At 35.0% G+C, this 15670-nt stretch overlaps 3 protein-coding genes across 8 annotated transcripts in view; 2 read left to right on the top strand and 1 right to left on the bottom strand.

Annotated features, from left to right (window-relative positions):
* The window catches only part of LOC105668633 (uncharacterized), an 83424-nt gene that overhangs the window by 64900 nt on the left and 2854 nt on the right, over positions 1-15670 (bottom strand). The window contains exons 1-2 of one of the 4 annotated variants that reach the window (XM_067347194.1): positions 206-525; positions 7-104 (exon numbers count right to left, since the gene is read on the bottom strand). The exons of 1 other annotated variant lie outside the window; for it this stretch is intronic. The gene's annotated coding sequence lies outside the window, so the exon portion shown is untranslated. Of the gene's footprint in view, positions 1-6; positions 105-205; positions 526-15670 lie in introns of those variants that run through there. 2 more of the 4 variants (XM_067347192.1, XM_067347193.1) reach the window with 2 other exon arrangements.
* On the top strand, positions 1092-5304 carry LOC105667345 (Germ cell nuclear acidic peptidase). 2 transcript variants are annotated; one of them, XM_012359092.2, is made up of 9 exons: positions 1092-3051; positions 3150-3211; positions 3284-3476; positions 3554-3720; positions 3799-4178; positions 4264-4376; positions 4511-4618; positions 4693-4916; positions 5184-5304. In XM_012359092.2, exons 1-9 carry the CDS (start codon positions 1505-1507, stop codon positions 5195-5197), a joined length of 2808 nt encoding a protein of 935 aa, XP_012214515.1. In that variant the 5' UTR covers positions 1092-1504; the 3' UTR covers positions 5198-5304. The 2 variants fall into 2 exon arrangements, with proteins under 2 accessions (XP_012214515.1, XP_012214514.1); XM_012359091.2 differs by lacking the exon at positions 5184-5304 and having other exon boundaries at positions 4693-5150.
* On the top strand, positions 5811-15539 carry yem (yemanuclein). Of its 2 annotated transcripts, XM_012359089.2 has the most exons (12): positions 5811-6142; positions 8877-8999; positions 9090-9191; positions 9282-9548; positions 9626-9794; positions 9887-10316; positions 10400-10561; positions 10675-10755; positions 11022-11057; positions 11557-11673; positions 11749-11928; positions 12655-15539. In XM_012359089.2, exons 1-12 carry the CDS (start codon positions 5948-5950, stop codon positions 13895-13897), a joined length of 3105 nt encoding a protein of 1034 aa, XP_012214512.1. In that variant the 5' UTR covers positions 5811-5947; the 3' UTR covers positions 13898-15539. The 2 variants fall into 2 exon arrangements, with proteins under 2 accessions (XP_012214512.1, XP_012214513.1); XM_012359090.2 differs by lacking the exon at positions 11022-11057.

Here is a 15670-nt window from a genome sequence, read left to right on the forward strand (position 1 = left end):
ACACACCTTTTACACGAATCTGTATTTGGTTGAGACGGATATGAAGCACGCGATTCTTCATTGCGACAGATTGGCAGCAACTGCGTCCGCATTTTGTATTTCTCCTGCAACATTTACGAACATAAGATGGCGACAGATTGGAGGAAGAACTATCAAGCCAATTTGAAGATACAGATATACAACAAACAAAATAAATAAAATAAACCTAGTGAATTCTATTTTGGTGACAATCCTTCGCTTTCTCGGCGAATTGACATTTGATAATGTATGCAGCGGCGAGAGATTTTATTCAAGTCGTCCATAAGTGCAGCTCAGTGCAACTGGCAAACAGCGTACATCATCTAGCGACGCGCGACGTGAATTGAATCGTCGAAAGCACGATTGACGGACAGTGAACACCATCTAACTGTAGCTGCGGCTACTGAATAACACAGTGTTGCGATATGGGACCGGTTATATGCGCATGTGCGGTGATGGAGACCCAAGTGCCGTTATATGTTGTGTTGACCGTATGGCGGGACGTTTTGACATGAGAAGGTTAGGTGACAACAAATAAGGTAAGATTTATTTATTTACAAACATGGAATCTACGAAGCCAGCAGCTAAAAAACCAAGAAGTAGAAAATTTCAATCAATTTCAAAAAATTTAGAAATATTTTTAATGTAGCGGGGTAACGGTGCCTTGTTTAACTTGTATGAGACACTGTACTGACGCCGTATTGCCGCACATGCGCATACAACCGGTCCCATATCGCAACACTGGAATAACGACTACTGTCAGTTGATGGTTATGGCCGGAGCACAGACTTTTGCATAAAGCATAACGCATAAGCATAAGGAAATTGATTGGTCCATTTCCTTATGCATTTGCTTATGCTTATATATAAACCAATCAATTTCCTTATGCTTATGCGTTATGCTTTATGTAAAAGCTTGTGCTCTCGGCTTAAGATTAAGATTAAGACCAAAGCATAAACCAGCCATGAAAAGCTTACAAAAGATTGCTTATAAAATAATATAAAAATATACTGGTGAATTAATTTTTATGAGACTGTTGCATTTCCATAGATCTTTTATTATGTTGTAGTTGGCATCAGTGTTTAACTGACTTCTGTCGATTTGAAAGTTGACTTATTCATATATTTTACAAACATATTGATTAATAACAACTTTTATATAAGAGAGATTGATAGAAATAATTTAATGCAACGTGCAAAGTGCATATATATCAGAATATACAACATGTAATAAGTTTCCGATTGATATTTTTTTTTATTAAGTATTATACTGGTAGAATTCACCATGTGCATAATGATTCTGTCAACACTGCTGTTTGTCTTTTGATATTTATTTTTGTGTGAATACATTGTATCACTTCTGGGAAGAACTGTAAGAACTACAAGACCAATAACATTTATATGTGCAAAAATTCAAATAGCTGGCTATCGTAAAGTGCATATTAAAAATATTTTAGAGTCAATTAAGGAAATAAGAAAAATCGAAGATGTTATCTAATTATAATACAAGAGAATTTGTGGCCAATTCGCAAAATTTTACATTGCGACTTTCTGAAGATTCAACTGTTGAAGATACATATGATTTTGTTACAATCAGAAAGACAAAAAATAAGGATGATATTATTGTGATTAGCGATTCAAGTTGTAGTTCATCACCTAAGCATATTGACACATCACAATCTAAATCTACTTCAGTATCTAATGTTAATAAGAAGAAAGGAGAATTTACAAGACAAAATTATCAGAGGTTACATTTGTTAGATACTTCTTCAGAAAGCGAAGAAGAAAAGCCTAATTCTTCATGGAGAAGACTAGTCAAATCTGACAATAAATCCTCAGATAAGAAATACTCAGATAAAATAAATAAAATAAATAAATCTGTTATACAAATTGAAAAGGCATTTTGTACTTCTGATGATACTACTAGCAGTAGTGATGGTAATAGTAACCATATTATTAAGGATGGAATAAGTAATTTAAAAAAATCTTATGCTACTCCATTAGCTACATTAATATTTCCGGAGCGAAAACTGATAAATCAAAAAGTAAGAGAAAAATATGACATTAAAGAGACAAATAAAGTAGTCACGCCAAGTCGTGCTAAATACAATTATAATTTCGATACTTGCAATAGAGAAAATAAATTAATTTTTAACACTCCGGATAAAGATGATACAGGAAAAATAAAACTCACAAAGCAAGATACTCAGAAAATTTTGAGGAATATAAAGGCTACACGAATTATATATGATTCTCCCAGACAGAAAAAAGAAACCAATGTTATAATTGATGAAAGTACAGATATAGATGACATAATGCATCCAGCTATGTCACCCAGGAATAATAAAAACTTGAAGAACTCAGTCGAACCAAGTCAAAGTCCTGATGTTATTAATATAAGTCTCAAAAATGATATTATTCCTAACTCACAAGTGGATTTGTCAAAACGAACAAAAACATGCTTCAGAGAATTTTCAAATACACCAAAGAAAGAAGACCTTTATAGACCTCTGTCTGAAAAGAAAAAAATACAAATTGCAGAGTGGCTTATGACAAATTCAGCAGATTCTCGAAATGACAGTTCTTATAGTCATGTATCTCGAAGCAACACAAATAGCATAAATTCTGGAAACAGTAGTTTGGAAAGATTAGAAATGAAATATGAAACTCCAAATAACAGAGGAAAATTTAACAAGATGCAGACAGATGAGAAAACTATAATATTAAATTCTGATGATTCTGACAAAGATTCATTGACACATCAAACTGCATTGAATACATTGGTTCCAAAATCTAAAAATAATATAAATTCTGAATTTTGTACACCAGATAGACTGAAGATCTTACCAAAAATACATACTGACAAAAAAATTTCTCCTGTAAACACATCCAACAAAGATGTAATAGACTGTGCAGATATTTTAGATAAATTGTATGGCAAATCATGGAGAGATAAAGCTAATGCATTAATACCAACAAGTGAACCACGGAAGACATCTGTTCATACAGCAAATAGGATTGTCCAAACAGAACGGTAATTTATGTCATAATATATAATTTTTGTTATATTATTTTTATTTTAATAAAAAGATGTCCAAGAAATGTCCTAGTAAATTATGTCTTATTATACAGAAAACCTGTAATAAGGAAGAAACATTATGTAGCAGACTCAGATTCAGATGAATCTGACTTGGGTAAGAATTCTCATTTTATTTAAATTTAATTTATTAATATAATTTTCTTTAAAAAATTATTTTATATTTTAGAAGAAAATAATATCAAACCAAATCAAGGAAGAAAAATCCAACAAAAATATAAAAAGCGAGATAGTTTTATTAATGATGAATCATTATCAGGCAGCGATATTGAGAGTGAATATCATACTGCATTAACAAATCCTAGAACTTCTGTAAATAGTACAGCTACTAAACCGGTGTCAGTTCCAGCTTCAATTAAACGGTATATCTATATGTCTATTTCAAATATAGTTGTGTACATAGAAGTACTGCATTTAATGAAATATTTTCTTAATATAGGCTTCAGACAATATGTGATACAGACACTGAAGATGAAAATGATAAATCCACTACAAGTTCTAAGAGTTTGTTGAGGAAGAAATTATCATTTAGTGATGATGAAAGTTCTGACACGAGTGAATATGATCCAGGAGATTATGTACCACCGAAAAATATATATAAAAAAAGTAAAGGATATATAACAAAGTTATATAAGTTAAGTATATTAAGTTAACATAAAAATAACTTCAAATATATATTTTTAGAAGCTACTACAAAGATACCACAGCTATTGAAAGTGACATCCAAAATAGAATCAACTATAACGAACAACAACAAACAAAAAACGAGCAAGTTTGTAGAATACCAAAGTTTTCTGAAATCTTTATCAAATGCAGTTCCAATGAGTAGTACTCATCCAAATGCCAAGAAGTATAGATTGCATTATAAACATAATAAGGAAGAGTTGTGTAAAGAATTGTATAAATTGTACAATGAGAAAGTATTTGACAATAAGTTACCTCGAGATATGCCGATTGAATGGAACGTCCGTATGAGAGGGACTGCTGGTTATTGTTATAACAAGAAGACCACAAAAAGTCTTAGTGGTGTTGCTAGATCTTCACGGATTGTGTTAGCAACAAAGGTATATTCTTATTTGTTTCTTTTAATTATTCTTCAAACATATATAAATAAAATTAAACATGATTAAAATAAATCATATTTTATAGATTTTAGATACACCAGATAGACTTAGAGATACCTTGATTCATGAAATGTGTCACGCTGCAGCTTGGCTAATAAATAATGTCTCAGATGGTCACGGGGCCTTTTGGACAGCATGGTATGACAGGATATTTTATAGCTAGTAACTTGAAAATACATATATAATTAAATAATTAAAATTTTGTAAAGCAATATGAACATAGTATGTCATATTTGTCTAAAATTCTACATTAAATTATTTTTGTATTACAGGGTTAGCAAAGCAATGAAGGCATTTCCTGAATTGCCACCAATTCGTCGATGTCACGATTATGATATTAAAACTAAGTTTACATATAGATGCACTAGTTGTGGCTACAGGTATTGGGCATTGATTATGATAAAAATACTTATTTCCTCTTTTACATTTCTAGAATTTGTATTATTTTTTGCAGTATTGGAAGACATTCAAAGTCCTTGGATATCGAGAAGAAGCGATGTGGTTATTGTTATGGAAAATTTGAATTGTTAATTAACAAAACGACCAAGTCTGGCACTGTTCAAGTACAAACTCCACAAAAGAAACCTTCTGGTTTTGCGCTTTTTGTAAAGCAGAATTATAACTCTGTGAAAAAAGAGAAGAATAGTAGAAAACATGCCGATGTGATGAAGATTTTAGGTCAGCAATTTTCAGCAATTAAAATAGCAAAGAAAAATGATGATTTAACTTTTGAAAATAATCCAGGGACATCTAATTAAATATTGAGTACAAATCAAGTATACAAATCTATACAATGGAATGAATTTAAAAAATCTATATATTTAATTTTTTAAACATATATTTTAAGATAATTTTAGACACATAAATATATGCAGTTACAATTTATGAGTATACAGTATTGTACGCACAGTATTTTGGAAGACTGATCTTTTTTTACCATTCCAGGCATTCGTACATAAAGATAATATTTAAGGACGCATACAAGTATTTTTTATACGTAATGATAATATTAAGTATCATAATTAAGACTTGTAGTAGTTACTTATAATAAAGTTCATTCAAAAAATTAATGTTTTGCTAACTTTAAACATTATTTTCTTATGAAATATCAATTTATACATTTTAATTAGTATAGTTTTTTTGAATTAAAATGTCTATCACATCTTTGCATCTCTTCTAATTGTTTGAGTATTTTTATTATTTAATTAAGAATTTATTACAGTACTTGCGGTATAAACCCTTCATGTACTATATTTTATACACTGTGTTGTTTGTTAAAAAATTTAAAACTTCATTATTTCTTAATTATCTAAATATTCTATAATCTGTTGCTTCTTTTTTTCCAATTTCATACTTTATTTTCACACACATCACAGCTTTGTGTCACGATTTACAAATATCTAGACCTGATGCATCCGACTCGGAAATGAGTAATATATGTAAATTTACCTTAACAATAATTATATATATATAACATTTCTATTTATCATTGGAAATGCACTATTATGCAAGAAGTGACGCATGCGTGTCGGTGTCGCGGTGCGTCAGTAGCGCACTCTAAAAACAGTCGAGCCGAAGATGGCGACGTGTGAGCGGCGGCGTCCGCGCGGTGTTTAGTCGGGAAATAGTGAGTGAGGGTACCATGTTGCCGCGGTCGCAGTATCCGCAGTGTTTCCGTGATCTGCGTTAGGCTCAGTGCAAATGTAGGAATGTCAGAAGCGAAACGGGTACCCCTGCAGACCCTGGAGTTCCCGGAGTCCCTGGGCCACGCGACGAAGAAGGAGAAAAAGGGGAATGTGGGCAAGCAGCTCGCGCCCTCCTTCCGCTTCACGCTCACCCTGCCAGAGTCGAACGAGAAGACATGCCCCGAATTCAACTATGCACAGCTCCTCAAAACGGCCGAGGTGAGTTCCGTGCAATTAACTCGCTTTTGTTGCGGCGAAAAGGGAGATCGAGAGGCCGTATGTCAATGCCGTCACGCGCAGAGCATACGGGAAGAGGAAGAAAGACAGCGTGTGTATCTGTCGATGGGATGTATCGCAGACAACAGCAGTTGCAGAAAAAAAACGAGAAATTATCGCGGCATTTCGGCAAGCCGCCTCAACGAGCTGATCGCGCGTCGTTGACGCGATTGTCACGCGGCTCGCTTTGCGCGACATCACCGTACGCGCCGAACTCGCCGTCGCATCTGTACGCATATAAGGAACTGCCCCGATGTCTTCGGCACAGCCGAGATGAGCGAAAAACAGTTCTCTGATCGATTTGCAGTCTCCATCGAGTCGAATCCGCGCGGTGTCAACGTTACCGCAGGCCCGACATATGCACGCTGTCACGAGGCTGACATGCGTTGTATTGCACTTGAAAGGCGTGCGTCTGTCTCTCGGCAGACTCGGCGTCCTTCGTGCGGTTCTTTTGCTCGTAAAATGCCTCTATGAGAGTTGCCATTGCGCGAGACGACGATCGTCCGGCATTGCATCTTTCCTCGTTCTCCTTCCCTTCTGTTTCTCCATCTCTCCGTCTCTGTCCTACCTCCCGGGGGAGAAAAAGAAAGAGAGAGACACGGCGACGGCGATGCCTTATTCGTTTGTATGTATAACGTCTACGCCGGTCTATTTCGCAAGCCACGTATTCCTTTCGACGGGTCTTGTCGGTGCATGAGGGAGAAAGATACAGCGGAGCGAGAAAGCGCGACAGCGACCGCGAAGAAAAGAGGGAGTGAGAAAGAGATGGTTCGCGACGCAGAGTGTGAACGTGTGTGTCGCGAGCGGAGTCTCTTATTTCACGCGCGCGCGAGAGAGCATGTTGCGGCGGGCTCTCCTTTCTGAATTGTAGATCGATGCACCGGAGAGACTCGTGACCGCCGACACGTATCGAATGCGCCGCTCGAGACATATGTCACGCACTCCCGTCTCCCTCCTTTCTTCTCTCTCTTTTCGTTCAAAAAAATGAGTAATACAAATATGTAGAATCTAATCTGTCTCTCACTCCTCGATAACAATGAATAATTAGTCACGAAGTCCGTTCTTATTAAAACGAACACACAATATATACATAATAATATAATATAAATATAATAATCCGAGTAATCACATGCAACGCGCATGTTGTTTGAGACGCATGTTTGAGACGCTTTCTTTATCTTTCGCAGGTAAGTTAAGGATATTCGGATAATTTTTATGTGCAATTTAATATCTGACTATTGTCAATAATAGACAACCGCCCGCATGAGGACAATAAAATTGACAGACCCGTATTGTGTGTCACATATATAGCACATACTCAGATAACAGTTTTTGTATTTTGCTTTTGTACACGTCTTTGCATACGTACACGCCCAACTGAGAGGAAAATAAAATAATAAAAGTATGTTGAAAAGAAAGAACGCAAGGACACGGAATGTTTCGACGCCCTTTTTGTTTCAGTCGGGCACGTGTTTCGAAAACGTGGTTACAAAACGCCAGCGAATCAGATTTCGGAAAAGCGGAGCGCGTAATTTCAAAATTTACAATATAAAATCGCTTATCGATCTTCACCTATGAAATTGCTTTGTATTGTGCGCTGTGTTGTGCGATTAAATATATGATCAATATTGGGAAGTAAAAATTAAAGATGTTTATCCTCTTCTTATCTCGAAAAGATATTAAATGACGATATACGTGCAAAATGCATATTTACAAACGTAAATTCAGTGAATGCGGTTTATTGCGTTTTACAATTATTCTCTTTCTTTTTCTTTTTATTTTACGACTCGACCATATGATATGCAACCATATGATATCTTTATTTTGTTCATTTTTATATTTTATATCTGCCGAACACCGAGACCTCGTTTCGTGTTACTGGGTTAACTTTTTTTTTTATTTTTTGTTAAAAATTCCGTTAATAATTTCAAAGCGAAATGGAATGCGTGGTTGCGTGAAAAAAGAGGTAAAAACTGCATAATCCGCGTGGTATGTCTCATCAATTGATCGAATAATTAACACGATACAGATTATAAAATCGATCCGATTAAGACGTTTGTGTCAAACAGCCTCGGGTATCAAATGATTGGCAGGATCAATCACTCTAGTCAGCGTCCCTGTACCAGGAGAACAGGAGAGGCGGCTTGCGGTATGGTGCGAACGAAAGAGCGCGAAAGGAAAAGGACAATGCTCTAGCAGCAGTATGTGCTCCTGGTATCGGCGAACGTATTAGTACCCTTACAGAGAATCGATTCATCTTTTTCTCACCAAAATTGCTATATATTTTAATTAATTGTTATCTTTCTTTATCTCTTTCGCGATAATTTTTTATAAAATAAGATTACTGATAGAGACATTGCAAAAATAACAAATCTATGCGAAGGCTTGTTTGAGTTTCACTTTCGTGATATTTGTTGGCGATAAATCGATTGTGAAAAAATTTGAAACATTTTTTTATCATTATCAAAAATATATTTGGATCGGATTGAAGTGCGTATATGTGGAAATACGCGAGCATATGCACTCCCTCTCTTTAATCGATCTGAATTTTTTATAAATTAGTGAAAGTGGTGCAGAGTAAATCGAGATGGAATGGAATTTATTATGGGTTACTGGATAACTTTCGATTGCGAGCTATTCAATATAGATTGCAAATAAATTTGTATTTGTTCTATAGAAAAAACGAAGAAAAGACCAAAAAGGGGGAGATGAGAATGCAACGAATGGATTGGATCCCTTCGATGATGATGACGATGAGGATAAGCTTAGGGATATGGCAAAACGATTCGAGGCAAAATATGTACGTACAATAACGTTGATGATGAAATTGAATTTGATTGGAGGAAATGAGAGAACTTACAAGCGTTAATTTTATTTTCAATTGCTGTAGGGAACATCTACTACGGGGAAAAAGAGGCACAAATACGACGATTACGTGGATTTGGGTGCAGGATATGATGAAAACGATTCCTTCATCGACAATACTGACGCTGTACGTATCAAGTATTTTATATTTTTTATGCGAGAAAATAACTTTAAAGATATCATTTTCAATATAATTCTCTTCATGCTTTTCCGACAGTATGATGAAATTGTACCCGAAGAGATGACCACAGCGCACGGTGGTTTTTATATTAATTGCGGAGCTCTTGAATTCAGGGCGGCCGATAGACATGTGTTAGTTCATAACAATAATAATAATAACAATAGTGATGATGATGAGAGCAGCGAAAGTAGTGAGGAGGACACCGAAGATGTAGATAGTCCTAAACAAGTAGATAAACGAACTATTATTAGCTCGTCAGATGACGATGAGACGGAGGATATTACGGGTGATAATCCACGAAAAGTAATTACGATTTAAATATTTGAAATTATATTAATTTTTTGTGCGCCTACATCGAATAACGTAATGGTGATTTACAGAGACGGAAAACTGAAGAGAGTGGCGAAAAGAAGAGTAATCACGAGAATAAGAAAAGGAAAAAGTCTCAAAACCATCAGCCACAGGATGCGCAACAAAATTCTCAACAAGATCTGGATCTTTTAAGACGAAAGGAGAAGAATGAGACGACAGATGCTGAGGGTGGCACAGGTAATATTTCTCATTATATGTTGGTATAATTCTTCTAATTAAAAGCATTTGATTCAAAACTTTTAACTTGTGTAATAATTTTGCTATTTTAGCCTCGGAAGATCAAGAGGAAAAGAAAAAGTCCGAAAAACTGGAAAAGAGCAAAATAAATGAGAAAAAGTTTGACATAAAAAAGTTCGAAAAGAAATCGTCCAATAGTAATGGATACGATGCGAAAAAGATAGATCTGAAAAGATTAGGTAACAAAGAGAGCAATATTGATGATGCGATAGAGAGCGTCGTCAATGCGGCTAGAGGAATCGAAGATGATTCGAGTCGCGATACAACAGATTCAGGAAAATCTCGCGTTTGCCTTTATGTTGAATCGGACGGGGAGGAAATGGAGAATAAAGAAGCGTCTTTGCCCGAAACTCTCCCTGAGGACATAAAAGAGATAGTGAATAAATTAAAGGTTCAAGCTGAGAACAGTAAAGACAGTAAAAACAAGTTTTTCAACAGCGCGGTCAACGAAATACTTTTTAAGTGAGTTCCTGTGGTAGTAAATCAAGTAAATTACGAATTACGAATCGCGAAAAGTATTCTAAGATCTGTTACTTTCATTACAGCTTAGAGAAGAAATTGCGGATGTTGAATTTGGCGAGCATAAGGTTACAAACCTATAGTCATCTAGTACGATTTTTGCCTTGTAGCAAAATTACTCTTCTCAGTAGAGCAAAGAAACTTTATTTGAAAGACGCTGAATACAGAGTGAATGAACCAATGCATAAGTAAGTTATTGTGATATTATTATGCATATATGTAAAATATATAAATATAATATATAAATTATCTCTTGTACTTCCGAAAGTTCTGATTTTAGCAAAGTTTGTTACTGTTACAGATTAAAACAACTTATTGATAATGTCATGCCTTCAGTTATGGACAAATATATGAAGGAGTGTCAAAAAGTTGCTGATGAAAAGTGAGTAACTTTATCGTATCGTATTACATATTAGTAGTTTGATATAATTATTATTTCTGATTTTTGTACACTATTTCTGTTTCAATATTACAATGAATCTTTCCGAATAATAAACTGTTAATTCGTTATAATATGAAATGGTGGTTAGAAATTTAGGTATAGAAATTTGATAGAAGAAAAATTCAATTTTCCAGCGTTAGTATATATAAAAATCTACCGTTTATAATTTCCTGAATGTAAACTCATTGTAATTTTTTATTTCTCAGTCCTCAATTATACTGGGAGATATATCGGTACTGTTGGTAAGGCGCCCCTCGTAAGAGGAACCCCTTTCTATTTTCGCCTCCGACTGCTCTTTCTCTTTATCTTTCTCTTCTTTTCTGTTGTTTTTTATCTTTCTCCCTTAATCTAATCTATTCATGCTTATCCATGCTTTTGCTCTCTCAATTACTATGAACATTTACATAACTGATTATGTGTTGCATACGGAGGAAAAGTCATTTGATCATTATTCTTCATCAATCACATTGAGAAAGCAGAGGAAGATACGGGGCTTTTTATCATCAGTATCAATATTTAGTTTATCACTAGCATCATCTTTTGTATCAATCGAGAAATCTATGCATTTGATCTGGGACACAATTCGACGATTAGGTGATTCGATTATGTGTTACTGTCAAAGAGAGGAGATTAATATCGAGGAATTCTGTCGCAACAAATGCTGATCATCATTCTTTGTCATCGCGATATCATAATTCTTCGTAATGTTGTTTTCGCTAAAGTATAATTGATCGATTTCAGGGGCTTTGAGGGATCGCCCGCAGGTGCGGAAAGTAGCGATGAAGAAGATGGTTCTTCTAAAAATACGGAAAAGCCGAAAATACCGCGAAAACGATTTCCATGGACTGACGAAGCCAAGTGTGTTATTGATCAATACTGATATGCATATCTTAAACTTGTATTTGCATATATAAATATAAATTTTAATTTTAGGAAACTTGTTCTTGAAATTGCGAATGCCAGGAGACATTATTTCAAGATTCTGAGACCAAGAAAGGAGAGTATGGAATCATTTGTCGCTACATTCATGGATACAAGTGTCTTACCATTGTGGCCACCCGGTTGCGTAAAGCTGCAGACTTTGTTAAAGTATGCTAGTTCCGTTGAACCTGTGTAAGTATATTATATTGCTCATATATTGTATATAAACATTTATCTTCATTTCTCTGTTTTGTAACACTCGTTACAAGAAGATTCGCCTTTTTCTGCTTTGCTTTGCGCATGAAATTACAGTACTGTAGTTGCCTTATTTTAACCAAGGTAAAAGGAGTACACATGCATGCCTAAAGGGCAAGATTGAAGATTGATTAAATTAACTTCTTTGTAAATTACGGTCAAGAGATTAGGCACGTTGTCTTCATACTACGGCAGGTAGTTGGCCAATTGCTTCAATTGTTTGCTCATTGTGTGTTCTAGGATTGATTGTGGATCATGATTGGGTTAATACTGATTTCTCCTTCATTCAAAACATTAACGGATTCCTAGAAAAGTTGTATTCTTCCAGATACTCAATTTTTCATTTGTAAATAAATTATAATATTGATTTGTGTGCAAATATTTAATATTAATGTTGGATCAACGATTCACGAATGTGCTATTTTTTTTTGTACACATGAAAAAATTGCTTAAATTATTTATACGTATTTATGTTTGGTTAATATAATTTTTTTTTGTTATTAATTTATTATCAAATGCTCACGGTTAATTTCTTTTGCACTATTTTTTATTGCACAGCTTGTCTTTTCCCTGTCTCATATTTATGCACTTTGGTATTGATGTTTATATATTGCTTTCTACTAAATATTTATATGCTAAATCATATAATTAATATGATTTTAGTATCAAGAAGAAATTGAAGAAACCGAAAGAAGGGGCCAGTGCAAATAATATTACTAGTTCTGGAAATACTCAAGTTTGCAACTCTATTACAAGGAACGATGCAATAAACGCAAACAATGTTGTATCCCACGAAAATGAAAGGACAAATACGAACGTATCGAAAACACAGATCATTGGTGGCGGAAATTTGACGAACTTTGCAAATGAAACGAAATCCAACGACGTCAATACCGATAGAAAGCAACATAGTAATAAACATAAAGACAAACACGTGGAGAATAATGCAGGCCAACAACAAGAAAGTGCTACAGTTACCGTCAACAATTCCACAGTTGGTAAAATTTCGGTTGTACCTACGGCTCAACTAATGGCTCAGAAGCCAACTAAGAGCCACGTTGAAAAATTCAATTTTATGGACCTAACAAACAGCTCTCTGTCTATAACACCGGTTAACGAGTATCACAAGACATCGGCAAAACCAACCGAAGCAAAGAAGGATGTGGTTTCTATTACAGCGTGCCCGGAACCTGCTGTCAGTCACTCCAAGACGAACGAAATTTCCCAAGCTGGCCATCATTCCGTGTACAGACAAGATGCTTCCTATTCGTCAGCGCAAGCTTTGAAACATAGGTTTTTGCAAGAAAATCCTGACGCTAAATGTGATAAAAGATTGGACGAGAAAGATGTCGATGTGATGGTCAATAAGACTGATAAGAAGGAGAAGAGAAGGGAGCGTTGCTTAGAGGTGAAGCATCACAAATCATCGCACGACGCGAAGAAAAGGAAGAAGGATCAAAAGATAATTGAGCAACAAATAGGGCCTATTACTCAAGACGTAGTGTCTATGCCGCAGCAAAATATTCTTTCGAAAGAGGAGCAGGAACAAAGGCAAAACGAGGAAACGATCGCCGCGACTAATTTCTTGAGCCAGATCATTAACGATGATTCCTCGCCGCGAGGGTTAACGGATAAACGGAAAGACGGATTCATCACGGACGACGCTCTTGGAAACATGGTGCAACCGACGGAACAAGAGAAAGACGTCCAGATGGTAATGAGATCATTGAAGGAATTGCAGGAGTTACAAGAGATGAAATACTCCCCAAATAACTCGCCGGTCGGTGGTGCCATTCAAAAACCTGGTAAATCGAACACGCAGTATGTTACTTATCAAGATGAATATCAACGATTGTATCTCAACAAGGAGGACAAGCTGAGATCCAAGGAAGAAACGCAATGGTAGAAACTACATGCATTATCGCGCGAAACTCAATTCTTTTGTGGACAATAGCGATGGTCGGTTGTTAATTTGAAGATAACAGGCGGGGTATTTATATAATTTTCGGTATTTATATAATTACGCTTCTCTTTTCGTACGTACGAACGAACGAACGATCAAGTGAGGATTAGCCGCGAAACTTCTTCCACTCTTATGACGTCACTATCGACGGAATACAATCTATGCAGCTATTGAGTATAGGTCTGTAGTGATCATATTATGCGTGTCGCGGGATTTTTAAGTATTTTCATGCAAAAGCCGCCAAATTATGTACATACATTATAAATTCATTAGCGATAGTTTCGGTTGTACATGTACAGAATAAGTATAAATTATAAAACTCTAGAGTAAAAGGTGCGTATATAATGAACGATTAAATAACGAACGAACAACGAGTGCGAAATCAAATTAATTTAAAAATTTATTTAAAATATTTTAAAATTTATTTAAAATATTATGTAAGCAAAGCGGACTGAAAGCAAATCAAACGCTAACGAATGTCACGTCTACATTTGCTTATAAAATGTACATCTTTAGAGCTTTATTAGCGAAAGCTCGCAGTTGTTGTCTGTTCTTCATTCGTTTAATGTATACACATCTTGATAGATGTTTGTAAATAAGTGAGCAGCGTCCAATCGTCTCCGTGAATTGGGTGGTCTATGAAAGTTATATTTTTTTTCACTTATTCGACATCGTGCTTTATTTTATTGTGATTACATATTTAGAAATTGCTATCTAATATTCTCGATTGCACCGATTGACACATTTTGTTTTAACGATAATTGTATAAGCTTCAAGCTTCTTTTTTTTATAAATACTGCCACAACATGGGAGGGGCGAGTCATTGGTAAAGCATTATATTTTTTATGCTTTTGACCACCCTGTGTCATAGAACAAGAAAAAAAAAGATTATGTAATTGTTCCTTTTTTGTCTCAACCATCATTATTGTCATAATTATATACGTGAAAAAGAATGATCAGTTTTGAGTATACGTTCTGATAATTTAATTAAATTACATTATTGCTTTCTAAATGATTTACTATGAATAGGAAACGGATTGTGGCGATCGCACGAAATGAATCAGAATGTAAAACTTGTTATTGCAAGAACAAAAGGTTACAATGAGGTACTTCCACTATATATTATTTTTGTGCTAGATTTTTGTAACATCACAATAAAATGTATGTATCTTCAACGCTTTAGAGTGTTGAAGGAGGGAGTGCGATTATCACTAGATTAGCTCAAGAAGGTACATGCGAGCATTCGTTGCTTTCTCGACTTGCATATTTGTGTGGCTTTGTATGTGGCTTGTGACTGAGTGATAGAAATATAATAGATACCATGGGAGAGAGAAAAAGTGCGAAAGGGAGAGAGAATGCGTGGAGAGAAACGCTTGGAGAGAGAATGAGAGAGAACTAGAATATTTTTGGAACACATAAAGATGACGACTAGAGTACTGTATTATATACCATATACCTTTACCCTCCACCCCTCCCATTTTACCCTTATGATACTTAGAATACGGTTAAACGTCTTGTACAATTCTGCATTGAGAATTTTCACTAAGACGACTTAAAATATAAGTTTTGAATATTTTTTACAAAAGTTATATAATTTTTATCCTTTTCTTTCTCCTATCATGTGGATTATCATATGTTGCATCATTAATGCTTTTTATTAAAAATTTCCTTTTTGCTTACAATCTGTGTTCATTACTGATAAACGCAGTACGCGAA

Source organism: Linepithema humile, chromosome 1 (assembly GCF_040581485.1).
Source record: "Linepithema humile isolate Giens D197 chromosome 1, Lhum_UNIL_v1.0, whole genome shotgun sequence".
Lineage (NCBI taxonomy): Eukaryota > Metazoa > Arthropoda > Insecta > Hymenoptera > Formicidae > Linepithema > Linepithema humile.